Here is a 14389-nt window from a genome sequence, read left to right as displayed (position 1 = left end):
TCTGTGAACCCTAGCATCCCTATTCTGTGAACCCTAGCATCCCTATTCTGTGAACCCTAGCATCCCTATTCTGTGAACCCTAGCATCCCTATTCTCTGAACCCTAGCATCTCTATTCTGTGAACCCTAGCATCCCTATTCTGTGGAGAACTTTAGCCAGAAATAGCAGATCTACAGAGCTTGTAGATTGGCTATATAATGATGATGATGATGATGATGATGATGATGTCTCCTCCATCAGGAGGGCTGGCCCATGCTGCTGCGCATCCCAGAGAAGAAGAACATCATGTCTTCTCGCCACTGGGGTCCCATCTACGTCCGTCTGTCCAGCGGAGGAGAGCGAGGAGACATCCTCCTGTTCTACGAACAGGGTCTGGACAAACCCTTCAGGACGCTGAGGCTGGACTCCAGACATCAGGTACTAACACAGTCTGGACTCTAGACATCAGGTACTAACACAGTCTGGACTCCAGACATCAGGTACTAACACAGTCTGGACTCCAGACATCAGGTACTAACAGACTCCAGACATCAGGTACTAACACAGTCTGGACTCCAGACATCAGGTACTAACACAGTCTGGACTCCAGACATCAGGTACTAACACAGTCTGGACTCTAGACATCAGGTACTAACACAGTCTGGACTCCAGACATCAGGTACTAACACAGTCTGGACTCTAGACATCAGGTACTAACACAGTCTGGACTCCAGACATCAGGTACTAACACAGTCTGGACTCTAGACATCAGGTACTAACACAGTCTGGACTCCAGACATCAGGTACTAACAGACTCCAGACATCAGGTACTAACAGACTCCAGACATCAGGTACTAACAGACTCCAGACATCAGGTACTAACAGACTCCAGACATCAGGTACTAACAGACTCCAGACATCAGGTACTAACACAGTCTGGACTCTAGACATCAGGTACTAACACAGTCTGGACTCCAGACATCAGGTACTAACACAGTCTGGACTCTAGACATCAGGTACTAACACAGTCTGGACTCTAGACATCAGGTACTAACACAGTCTGGACTCTAGACATCAGGTACTAACAGACTCCAGACATCAGGTACTAACAGACTCCAGACATCAGGTACTAACACAGTCTGGGCTCTAGACATCAGGTACTAACACAGTCTGGACTCTAGACATCAGGTACTAACACAGTCTGGACTCTAGACATCAGGTACTAACACAGTCTGGACTCCAGACATCAGGTACTAACACAGTCTGGACTCCAGACATCAGGTACTAACAGACTCCAGACATCAGGTACTAACACAGTCTGGACTCTAGACATCAGGTACTAACACAGTCTGGACTCCAGACATCAGGTACTAACAGACTCCAGACATCAGGTACTAACAGACTCCAGACATCAGGTACTAACAGACTCCAGACATCAGGTACTAACAGACTCCAGACATCAGGTACTAACAGACTCCAGACATCAGGTCAGAGGAAAACCTTCCGTCTCCTCCGTCTTGTTTTGGTAAACAGGCTCTATATGTTTTATATATATTGTTTTATATATTGTTTTGGTAAACAGGCTCTATATGTTTTATATATTGTTTTGGTAAACAGGCTCTATATGTTTTATATATATTGTTTTATATATTGTTTTGGTAAACAGGCTCTATATGTTTTATATATATTGTTTTGGTAAACAGGCTCTATATGTTTTATATATATTGTTTTGGTAAACAGGCTCTATATGTTTTATATATATTGTTTTGGTAAACAGGCTCTATATGTTTTATATATATTGTTTTGGTAAACAGGCTCTATATGTTTTATATATATTGTTTTGGTAAACAGGCTCTATATGTTTTATATATATTGTTTTGGTAAACAGGCTCTATATGCACATCAAAGTCACGTAATTAGACGCCACAGTGAGGCCACAGTGATCTCTGAAAACACGGTTTGGACGTGTTACATGTCAATGGCACTGAATGAGTTAATAGTAATAGTTACTTTGATTTGTGTTTTTTACATTTTGAATGTGTTTTTCTTTAGTTTTTAATCTTTTGAAATAATTTTAAAAAGTTGGAAACATAAAATAAAAGGGATATATACTTGTGACCCATACAGACTATTATAATATGGTTATATTCCACATAAAGGTGTCGGAGCACCGCCTCCAGACCTACGAGGAGACGGGCCGCGTTCACTCCGTCAGCGTGGAGCTGGTCCAATACCGCGAGAGGAGGCGGGGCATCCAGCCCAAGTCGCCCGTCACGCACCAGCCAATCAGGGAGCAGCTGGTGAAGCTGGCCACGCCCTGCTACGCGGACTACCTGAGCTTCCGCCACGCGCTGGTGGAGCTGCTGAGACGGCTGCCCTGTGATCCGCCGGGAGACTGCTCGCCGCCCGCACTGTCGCCGCTGGCCCCGCCCACCGGGGGCGTGGCCTCTGCAGAGGAGGAAGTGCAGGTACAGTGGGCGTCGCTGTTCATTGTATCGTCTAAATCTATTTTTACTCTTATGTATCTTTACACAAGATGTAACCATAACGTTTTACTCTTATGTACCTTTACACAAGATGTAACCATAACGTTTTACTCTTATATACCTTTACACAAGATGTAACCATAACGTTTTACTCTTATATACCTTTACACAAGATGTAACCATAACGTTTTACTCTTATATACCTTTACACAAGATGTAACCATAACGTTTTACTCTTATATACCTTTACACAAGATGTAACCATAACGTTTTACTCTTATATACCTTTACACAAGATGTAACTAGGGGTGTGCCGATATATCGTCCCGCGATATATCGCGATACGTTTTCGCGACGATATGTATCGTTTTGAGAAAAAAAAATATCTTTTTTTTTTTTTTTTTTACAATCATAATAATCAGGCATGCAAACGGCCCCGAAGTGAAAAGAGTGACAACATGTTTTTTTTTCGGGTCAGGTGTCATACTATTTGGATTCAAAACGGCTATTGTAGCTGAAAAGCTACAAGTTTGCATGTCTGAATAATGCAAAAACAGAATTATTTGTTTGCATTTTCTTTTTTTCTCCTCCATATATTTTCATAATAAAAAAAGTGCGTATCATATCGTATCGAAATCGTATCGAGGTTGTGAGCCAAATATCGTATCGTATCGTTTCGTGAAATTAGTGTATCGGCACACCCCTAGATGTAACCATAACGTTTTACTCTTATGTATCTTTACACAAGATGTAACCATAACGTTTTACTCTTATGTACCTTTACACAAGATGTAACCATAACGTTTTACTCTTATATACCTTTACACAAGATGTAACCATAACGTTTTACTCTTATATACCTTTACACAAGATGTAACCATAACGTTTTACTCTTATGTACCTTTACACAAGATGTAACCATAACGTTTTACTCTTATGTACCTTTACACAAGATGTAACCATAACGTTTTACTCTTATGTATCTTTACACAAGATGTAACCATAACGTTTTACTCTTATGTACCTTTACACAAGATGTAACCATAACGTTTTACTCTTATGTACCTTTACACAAGATGTAACCATAACGTTTTACTCTTATGTATCTTTACACAAGATGTAACCATAACGTTTTACTCTTATGTACCTTTACACAAGATGTAACCATAACGTTTTACTCTTATGTACCTTTACACAAGATGTAACCATAACGTTTTACTCTTATGTATCTTTACACAAGATGTAACCATAACGTTTTACTCTTATGTACCTTTACACAAGATGTAACCATAACGTTTTACTCTTATGTACCTTTACACAAGATGTAACCATAACGTTTTACTCTTATGTATCTTTACACAAGATGTAACCATAACGTTTTACTCTTATATACCTTTACACAAGATGTAACCATAACGTTTTACTCTTATGTACCTTTACACAAGATGTAACCATAACGTTTTACTCTTATGTACCTTTACACAAGATGTAACCATAACGTTTTACTCTTATATACCTTTACACAAGATGTAACCATAACGTTTTACTCTTATATACCCTTACACAAGATGTAACAATAACGTTTTACTCTTATATACCTTTACACAAGATGTAACCATAACGTTTTACTCTTATGTACCTTTACACAATATATAGCCATAACGTTTTACTCTTATATACCCTTACACAAGATGTAACAATAACGTTTTACTCTTATATACCTTTACACAAGATGTAACCATAACGTTTTACTCTTATGTACCTTTACACAAGATGTAACCATAACGTTTTACTCTTATGTACCTTTACACAAGATGTAACCATAACGTTTTACTCTTATGTACCTTTACACAAGATGTAACCATAACGTTTTACTCTTATGTACCTTTACACAAGATGTAACAATAACGTTTTACTCTTATGTACCTTTACACAAGATGTAACCATAACGTTTTACTCTTATGTACCTTTACACAAGATGTAACCATAACGTTTTACTCTTATGTACCTTTACACAAGATGTAACCATAACGTTTTACTCTTATGTACCTTTACACAAGATGTAACCATAACATTTTACTCTTATGTACCTTTACACAAGATGCAACCATAACGTTTTACTCTTATGTACCTTTACACAAGATGTAACCATAACGTTTTACTCTTATGTACCTTTACACAAGATGTAACCATAACGTTTTACTCTTATGTACCTTTACACAAGATGTAACAATAACGTTTTACTCTTATGTACCTTTACACAAGATGTAACCATAACGTTTTACTCTTATGTACCTTTACACAAGATGTAACCATAACGTTTTACTCTTATGTACCTTTACACAAGATGTAACCATAACGTTTTACTCTTATGTACCTTTACACAAGATGTAACCATAACGTTTTACTCTTATGTACCTTTACACAAGATGTAACCATAACGTTTTACTCTTATATACCTTTACACAAGATGTAACCATAACGTTTTACTCTTATATACCTTTACACAAGATGTAACCATAACGTTTTACTCTTATATACCTTTACACAAGATGTAACCATAACGTTTTACTCTTATATACCTTTACACAAGATGTAACAATAACGTTTTACTCTTATGTACCTTTACACAAGATGTAACCATAACGGTTTACTCTTATATACCTTTACACAAGATGTAACCATAACGTTTTACTCTTATATACCTTTACACAAGATGTAACCATAACGTTTTACTCTTATATACCCTTACACAAGATGTAACCATAACGTTTTACTCTTATGTACCTTTACACAAGATGTAACCATAACGTTTTACTCTTATGTACCTTTACACAAGATGTAACCATAACGTTTTACTCTTATATACCTTTACACAAGATGTAACCATAACGTTTTACTCTTATGTACCTTTACACAAGATGTAACCATAACGTTTTACTCTTATGTACCTTTACACAAGATGTAACCATAACGTTTTACTCTTATATACCTTTACACAAGATGTAACCATAACGTTTTACTCTTATGTATCTTTACACAAGATGTAACCATAACGTTTTACTCTTATGTACCTTTACACAAGATGTAACCATAACGTTTTACTCTTATGTATCTTTACACAAGATGTAACCATAACGTTTTACTCTTATATACCTTTACACAAGATGTAACCATAACGTTTTACTCTTATGTACCTTTACACAAGATGTAACCATAACGTTTTACTCTTATGTACCTTTACACAAGATGTAACCATAACGTTTTACTCTTATGTACCTTTACACAAGATGTAACCATAACGTTTTACTCTTATGTACCTTTACACAAGATGTAACCATAACGTTTTACTCTTATGTATCTTTACACAAGATGTAACCATAACGTTTTACTCTTATGTACCTTTACACAAGATGTAACCATAACGTTTTACTCTTATGTATCTTTACACAAGATGTAACCATAACGTTTTACTCTTATGTATCTTTACACAAGATGTAACCATAACGTTTTACTCTTATGTACCTTTACACAAGATGTAACCATAACGTTTTACTCTTATGTATCTTTACACAAGATGTAACCATAACGTTTTACTCTTATGTACCTTTACACAAGATGTAACCATAACGTTTTACTCTTATGTATCTTTACACAAGATGTAACCATAACGTTTTACTCTTATGTACCTTTACACAAGATGTAACCATAACGTTTTACTCTTATGTATCTTTACACAAGATGTAACCATAACGTTTTACTCTTATGTACCTTTACACAAGATGTAACCATAACGTTTTAGGGATGCTGGGGTTCTAGTTTGTGTTCGTCCTCTCAGCGTTAATGTCTTACCGTACCACCAGCTGTTTATCATTCTGATTTAGCCGTGGATTACGGCCGTAGGGGGGCGGCCATAGCTGAGTGGTTAGTGAACCCGCCTAGGGAGCCAGAGACCCTGGTTGCCGCAGGTTCGATTCCCGGCCAGGACAGCATATGTGTCGATGAAATGAAATTTTTCCCTGAGCAAGACTCTTAACCCCTAATTGCTCACAGGTTCTCATTGGAAACAAGACCGCAAGGACTTTCATGAACGACCTGTTAAAAAGGAATTATAACTCACTCTGCAGAGTTCTAGTGCAATGTAATAATCCATAGTTTTCAATATAGAGGTGTTTTAATCCAATGTAATAATCCATAGTTTATATAGAAGTGTTTTAATCCAATGTTACTTTTCCCTCCCAACCGCCCGTGTCCCAGGTGGAGGTCAGGGATGATTTCTACGGCACGGTGTCAGAGGGAGACGGCAGGGTGCTCCAACAGCTGGTCATCACACGGGTTCAAGTCCTGGCCTTCCTGTCCAGCTCCCCCCGATGCATTCTGGGACTGAATGACATTCAGGTAAACGACTCACAACGCGTTGTGATACGACGCGTTGTGAGCTTGTATATCTGCTATTTTCAAATAGCTGTGTGTGTGTGTGTGTGTGTGTGTGTGTGTGTGTGTGTGTGTGTGTGTGTGTGTGTGTGTGTGTGTGTGTGTGTGTGTGTGTCTGGGTGTGTGTGTGTGTGTGTGTGTGTGTGTGTGTGTGTGTGTGTGTGTCTGGGTGTTGAGGCCCTTTAAACTTGGCTGGAACACCAAAGGTCTACAACATAATGACAGGACAAAGTCAGGTCTTAAGGACAATGAATATGATTTGATATCCATAATAATAATTTTATTTTGGGGATGAAGAGCGTCTGATAAATGCTTACATTGTAAACTGTATATGACCGTTTCTGAAACCCCTAATTAAAAATAGTCCTATCACAATTAGGACATAATCGTCTGTCGCAATTATTTGAGATCACTTTTTATTATTATTTTGCATAATCGTCATAATTGTTCCCATCATTTCCACATTTTCAAATGCAAAAAAGCAGAAATAGCTGATCTACAAGGAAGTAAAAAATCACACCCTGTGTGAAGGTAGCGGCGCCTTTGATGAGCCCCGTGTTGATGTTGTCATCAATGTTTGTTTTTTGGACACACGGACACGGATACGGACAAAGTCAGATATAGAGCGACTGGCGCCGCTAAGAATGTGTTCATAACGACAGAAAAACAACTCAAAGTGTGTAACCGTGACAACAGGCTTATAACTGACCGTCTCGTCCCATAGGTGAGAGGGAAGGAGGCGGTGTCCCGACACGACATCATCCCCACGGCCACGCCCCCCCGCTGGCTCCGCCTCCGCGGGGTGGAGCTGAACGAGGACCACGCCAACGAGCTGGACTTCCTGTCCACGCGGGCCGTGGCCTTCACCCCGCCCCCCCGGCCCCGCCGCTTCGAGCTGCTTCGTTTCCGCTCTGTGTTCATGGAGCGCACGCCGCCCTTCACGCTGCGCACCGTGGCCAGCGTCACCGGCGCCGAGGTCACCGTCCAATCCTGGCTGCTGATGTCACAGGGCTTCTCCACCAATAGGGACGCCCTGAACCCCGTGCCCTGCGAGAACGTGGCGGTGAGGACTCTTTTTGTTTGTCTCCCAGTGGTGTAAAAGTAACTAAGTGTGTTTACTCAAGTACTGTACTTAAAGTACAATTTTGAAGTATTTTTTTTACTTTAGTATTGTTGATGTTCAGTACTTTTACTTCTACTCCACTACATCTCAGAGGAAAATATTGTACTTTTACTCCACTACAATTATTTTAAAACTTTAGTTACTAGTTAATTCAATTACATTTTTATTAAAGTGTCAAATCACAACAAGTTGTCTCAAGACACTTTACATGTAGAGCAGAGACCCCACAGTCCATCCTGAACAACAAGACACTTTACATGTAGAGCAGAGACCCCACAGTCCATCCTGAACAACAAGACACTTTACATGTAGAGCAGAGACCCCACAGTCCATCCTGAACAACAAGACACTTTACATGTAGAGCAGAGACCCCACAGTCCCATCCTGAACAACAAGACACTTTACATGTAGAGCAGAGACCCCACAGTCCATCCTGAACAACAAGACACTTTACATGTAGAGCAGAGACCCCACAGTCCCATCCTGAACAACAAGACACTTTACATGTAGAGCAGAGACCCCACAGTCCTACCCTGAACAACAAGACACTTTACATGTAGAGCAGAGACCCCACAGTCCTACCCTGAACAACAAGACACTTTACATGTAGAGCAGAGACCCCACAGTCCATCCTGAACAACAAGACACTTTACATGTAGAGCAGAGACCCCACAGTCCATCCTGAGAAACAAGACACTTTACATGTAGAGCAGAGACCCCACAGTCCATCCTGAACAACAAGACACTTTACATGTAGAGCAGAGACCCCACAGTCCATCCTGAACAACAAGACACTTTACATGTAGAGCAGAGACCCCACAGTCCATCCTGAACAACAAGACACTTTACATGTAGAGCAGAGACCCCACAGTCCATCCTGAGCAACAAGACACTTTACATGTAGAGCAGAGACCCCACAGTCCATCCTGAACAACAAGGCACTTTACATGTAGAGCAGAGACCCCACAGTCCATCCTGAACAACAAGACACTTTACATGTAGAGCAGAGACCCCACAGTCCATCCTGAACAACAAGACACTTTACATGTAGAGCAGAGACCCCACAGTCCATCCTGAACAACAAGACACTTTAGATGTAGAGCAGAGACCCCACAGTACATCCTGAACAACAAGACACTTTACATGTAGAGCAGAGACCCCACAGTCCATCCTGAACAACAAGACACTTTACATGTAGAGCAGAGACCCCACAGTCCCATCCTGAACAACAAGACACTTTACATGTAGAGCAGAGACCCCACAGTCCATCCTGAACAACAAGACACTTTACATGTAGAGCAGAGACCCCACAGTCCATCCTGAACAACAAGACACTTTACATGTAGAGCAGAGACCCCACAGTCCACCCTGAACAAGCAGTTTTGCGACAGTGGCAACGAAAAACTCCCCCTTAAACTGGAAGAAACGTCAGGCAGACCTTAGGCTCTAGGGTGGGGGCCATCTGCCTCGACCGTGTCAGGGGAAAGAAGAGAGAGAGAGGGAGAGACAGAGGATAACTATAGGGTGACTGAGTCTATACACTTCGGCTATAGGCTTTATCATAGAGAAAGTGTTTTAGTCTAGTCTTAAATATACAGAGTGTGTCTGCTTCACGGACTGAGACTGGGAGAAGGTTCCACAGCTGAGGTGCCTGAAACTTGTTAGAACAGGAGCCAGCTGCCTCCTGTTCTAACTTTTTTTGGGTTTCTTGGAGCCGTAAGCATTTTTTCATACTGTGGACGCAATGGTGTTCTGGCTGGTTTATAGGGCTCGATGAGTTCTTTGAGATATACTGGTGCCTGTCCATTGAGAGCCTTGTATGTGAGGAGGAGAACCTTAAACTCTATTCTGTATTTAACCGGGAGCCAGTGCAAAGAGGCCAATGAACTAGCTGCAGGCTATTTAGGGACTTACTGATAATAAAGCGTTGCAATAGTCCAGCCTGGAAGTAACAAATACGTGAACAAGTTTTTCTGCATCATTTTGGGACAGAACGTGCTTAACTTTTGCAATATTACGCAGGTGAAAAAAGGCAGTTCTTGAAATGTGTTGTATGTGGGACTGAAAGGACATGTCTTGGTCAAACGTGACTCCCAGATTCTTGTGGCCCTGGAGGTCAAGGTAATACCATCTAGGGTAAAATTATCATCGCCTAATTTATCTCTGAGGTGCTTAGGAGTTACTTTGTAGATATAAATTATTATTATAGTATTAACCTGGAACTGTGTCATTTTTAGATTTGAGCTAAAAAGCATTATTTTTACACTTTGGGCTATTCAAAAATAGCAGATATACAAGCTCATAGCGCGGCACCGAGTGCCGCGCTATGAGCTTGTAGATCTGCTATTTTTGAAAATTTGTGAAAATGTGTGCAAATCTTTGAATACCGTATATATATTTTTAAAGCGAACATTTTTAACTCAAATCTTTGCAACTGGGGGGTCCCTGGAACAAAATAATTTTGATGGGGGTCCACGGCCAAATACATGTCATTTTGGGGGTCCTTGACATGAAAAAGATTGAGCACCGCTGATATAGAAACATACGTTTTTCAGAAAACTGTTGAGATTTAGGAGACATGTAGAATCGGCTTCAGGTCTCAATGTGTTAAACAAAACATTTTTGTGATAAATATTTAGTGAAGTAAAACTAGAATAAAAGTAAAACATTGATGTTCTAAATTAGATTCTAAAGACTAATGCATGCTCTAGGTGCGTTATCCCATCCCAGAGAACTGGGCCAAGAACTTCCGTCGTGAAGGAGCGCTGGGGGGTGAAAGGTCGCTGAAGGCCCGCTTCAACAAGGGGGCCAGCTTCGGCGCGGCGGGCGCTTCGGGGGCGGAGCCCGCCATGAGGGTTACCATGGGAACCGCCAAGTATGAGCCCGCCTTCAAAGCCGTCGTCTGGAGGATCGCCCGTCTGCCTGACAAGAACTCTGGTACCTGTCTGTCTGTCTGTCTGTCTGTCTGTCTGTCTGTCTGTCTGTCTGGTTGTCTGTCTGTCTGTCTGTCTGTGTGTCTCTCTCTCCCTCTGTGTCTGTCTGTCTGTCTGTCTGTCTGTCTGTCTGTCTGTCTGTCTGTCTGTCTGTCTGTCTGTCTGTCTGTCTGTCTGTCTGTCTGTCTGGTTGTCTGTCTGTCTGTCTGTCTGTGTGTCTCTCTCTCCCTCTGTGTCTGTCTGTCTGTCTGTCTGTCTGTCTGTCTGTCTGTCTGTCTGTCTGTCTGTCTGTCTGTCTGTCTGTGTGTCTCTCTCTCCCTCTGTGTCTGTCTGTCTGTCTGTCTGTCTGACTGACTGCTGACTGTGAGGTTCAATTCATGAAGGTCTTCCAGGCAATTTTATTACCTGTGTAGGCCCTATAAAGAGAAGAATGCATTCGCCATCTGTTTTGAATGAGGGATGTCATGTTTTGCAAATAATTAAGTTTACCTAGACTAAAGGTAAAACCATTTCTTAATTCCATTTAAGGATGTGTTTTCCCTATAATTTATAGTTATAAGTTATGGGCCATGACGGAGGCGCGCCGACTCAGCAGACCTTAAGGCTGAGGAGACGCGCCCGAGCGCCTCCAGGCGCGAGTGCCCGCGTCGACCAGCCGCTGGGCTGCTAGTCGACTCAGCGCCGTCCGAGTTATGTACCGATAGGGACAGAATCGTAAATATTATTGGTGTGGACTGCGTTTGCTCCACTGACTGCGTTTATCCCAACTACCACTCAAAGTGGCTCATGGCCAATTGCCTGGATGAGGCAGACTTATTTTTTAAAGCTTTGTGCTTTCTATTTGACTGTGCAGGGCAGAGGCGTCTAATCTCTGAGTCAGGGTGACCGCATACCCTCGGGTTAAAACTATTTCCTAATTCCATTTAAGGATGTGTTTACACTATATTTTTTAGGACTATGGGGTAGATACTGAAGGGATACAGTTTTGGAAACAAGTTAGCATATTCACAGTTCTGATGTTCACACCTCCAATTTGGAAGACAATTAGCTCCCTGTTGATGGTCCAAATGTTGATGGCTCTTGGTATCAATGTGCCTTCATTGATATTCTCATTAGCTCAACAATGAGATCTCCCCCTCAACTTTGTGGTTGATGTAGGTGATCAACTCTATTGTTTAGTTTAGTAAGAATATGTGGATAGTTTCAGTTTTTTTGGGCAGTTTAGAAGTTTAGGCCTCCTGGATATTTTGTGCTAAGTCTTGTAATCCATTCTTTTTCATGGAATCTTCTCTGTCCAATTGTCCAGCAGTCATTGAATTCCAAGCCGCATACTTTTATGGCATCAATCCCATGTGTCATAAAGTGTTGAACAATTAATAAATGGGTATCTTTTTCATTATTAATGGTGTACCTGTGTTGGCTTATTCTAATTGCTATGGAGTTGCCTGTCTCTCCTACATACTGTAATCCACACACTTGGCAAGTAATCAGATAAACACAATTTCTGGTGTTGTATGTGATGTTCTGTCTTAGGCTAATAATGTTTTTGTTTGTCCTGTTTTTAACCGTTTGTTTCGGGCTAAAGTAGTTAGGCCTTGCCCGTGCTACTTGGTTCCATGGCTTCAATTTGCGGTGGATCAAGTAGTCTTTCAGATTTTTGTTTTTCCTATAGGCCGAAATTATCTTAAAGTTCTGTAGGAGGTTTCCCCCCCTGTTTTCAAAATTGTTTTTGATGGCTCTGTTTGCCAATAAACTTTGGCTGGAAAATGTGGTTACTAAGGCTAGTGTGGGTTTCTCATTCCTTACTTTCACTTCCTGGAATGTGTTGTATGATTTCCTGAGGAATGTTCTTGTATATCCACGTTTCCTTAATGCTGTGAATAGAGTTTTGCAGGCATTTTCAAAATCTGCTGTTTGTGTGCAGATTCTCTTGAAACGTAGGAGTTGAGACTTGACTATTCCTGCGAAACAATGGGTTGGATGGAAGGATGTCTTGTGGAGCAGTGCATGTGTATCAGTCTCCTTAAAAACACCTTTGAGTCCAGTTTGCCGGTGGTGTTAAAATCTTTCCCTTTGAAGACTGTAACATCCAAGAAGTCAATGTGTTCTTTGTTTGTGACATATTTCACTGTTATTGAGGCATGATGTGTGTTTAAGACTCGTATGAATTGCTCAAATTCCTCTGTGGAGTGCTCAAATACTCCAAAAATATCATCTAGAAACCTAAAATAATGTGTGGGTTTGAATCTGCATTTTTTAAGGGCGGTTTCTTCCCATAAAGCCAAATATATATTTGCGTAGGATGGCGCAAATTTCTTTCCCATGGCTGTTCCACTGATCTGAAGGAAGGTTTTCCCATCAAATGAAAAGTCGTTTTTGGTCAAATTTAATTCTAGTAGTTCCAATAATTCTGCGTCTGGTCTTTGTCTGTCAGGATACTTTTTAAAGATATCTCTGATTGCTTTCATTCCCGCTAATGTATTTATATTGGTATAAAGGCTATCAACATCTATTGAAAACAAGAAGGCACCCTGAGGAACCGTGATGTTTTTTATTTTGTCAATAAAGTCATATGTATCCTTAATATAGCTTGGGTGTTTTACAGATAGTGGGTTTAAGTAGAACTCAATATATTCTGCTGTGGCATATGTTTCTGAGTTACAATCCGAGACAATTGGGCGTGCAGGTGGAATTTCATAAGGAATAGTCCAGCTGTTTGGGTCCTTGTGGATTTTGGGTAGAAGATAAAGGACTCTAGCCCTAGGGGAATTTTCGCCCCGTAGGTATTTTTCTTGTTTATGGTCTATAAACTTTTTCTCCCTTAACTTTGTAATGATTCCACTCACCTCTATTGCTGTTTGTTCAAAAATGGGTGCTTCCAATTCCACATAGTGATTTGAGTTATTCAACTGTCTTAAACCCTCAAAAACATATTGTTGTCTGTCCAGAATGACTATACGACTCCCTTTGTCCGCAGGCTTAATCACAATGTCCCGGTTGTTAGCTAATGATCTTAGAGCTCTCACCTGATCTGTTGTGATGTTATTCTTTTCTTTCAGGTGTCCTGGTACATTTTGTACTGTGGCTCTGTCCATCTGGATCAATTGCTTTAGGCTGTCCGGTAGTTTGTCATTGTCTGGTTCCCAGTAGGATGGAAGATGGAAGCGCGGAATTTCCGTGTCGTTTCCAGCTCCAAAATGTGTGGCTAATTTGAGTCTGCGATGGTATTTCGACACATCTGTTCTCAAGTTTTGTGATTGTTGCCTGTAGAGGTCCAATGTGGGGACGAATGATAAACCTTTTTCCAGAAGTGTTTTCTGGTGTTCGTTTGGTTGGAAATAATGAGACAGATTGATTATATCCGACTCCATAAGGCCCTGCCGGTTTGAGCTGTTGGGCCTTATTAGTTTAAAGAGTTTATCCAATGCTGTAAC

At 40.8% G+C, this 14389-nt stretch overlaps 1 protein-coding gene across 2 annotated transcripts in view; it reads left to right on the top strand.

The window, feature by feature from the left end:
- The window catches only part of ston2 (stonin 2), a 45327-nt gene that overhangs the window by 22415 nt on the left and 8523 nt on the right, over positions 1–14389 (top strand). For both annotated transcript variants that reach the window (XM_084044751.1, XM_084044750.1), the window contains 5 exons: positions 241–417; positions 2139–2447; positions 6723–6863; positions 7624–7962; positions 10734–10959. In XM_084044751.1, the coding sequence (XP_083900877.1) occupies positions 241–417; positions 2139–2447; positions 6723–6863; positions 7624–7962; positions 10734–10959 (1192 nt within the window). The remainder of the gene's footprint in view (positions 1–240; positions 418–2138; positions 2448–6722; positions 6864–7623; positions 7963–10733; positions 10960–14389) is intronic.

This window comes from Gymnoscopelus microlampas (assembly GCF_963454915.1).
Source record: "Gymnoscopelus microlampas genome assembly, chromosome: 20".
Classification (NCBI taxonomy): Eukaryota; Metazoa; Chordata; class Actinopteri; order Myctophiformes; family Myctophidae; genus Gymnoscopelus; species Gymnoscopelus microlampas.
Note: the sequence above shows the minus strand (reverse complement) of the source record. Positions and strands in the feature narration are given on the sequence as shown.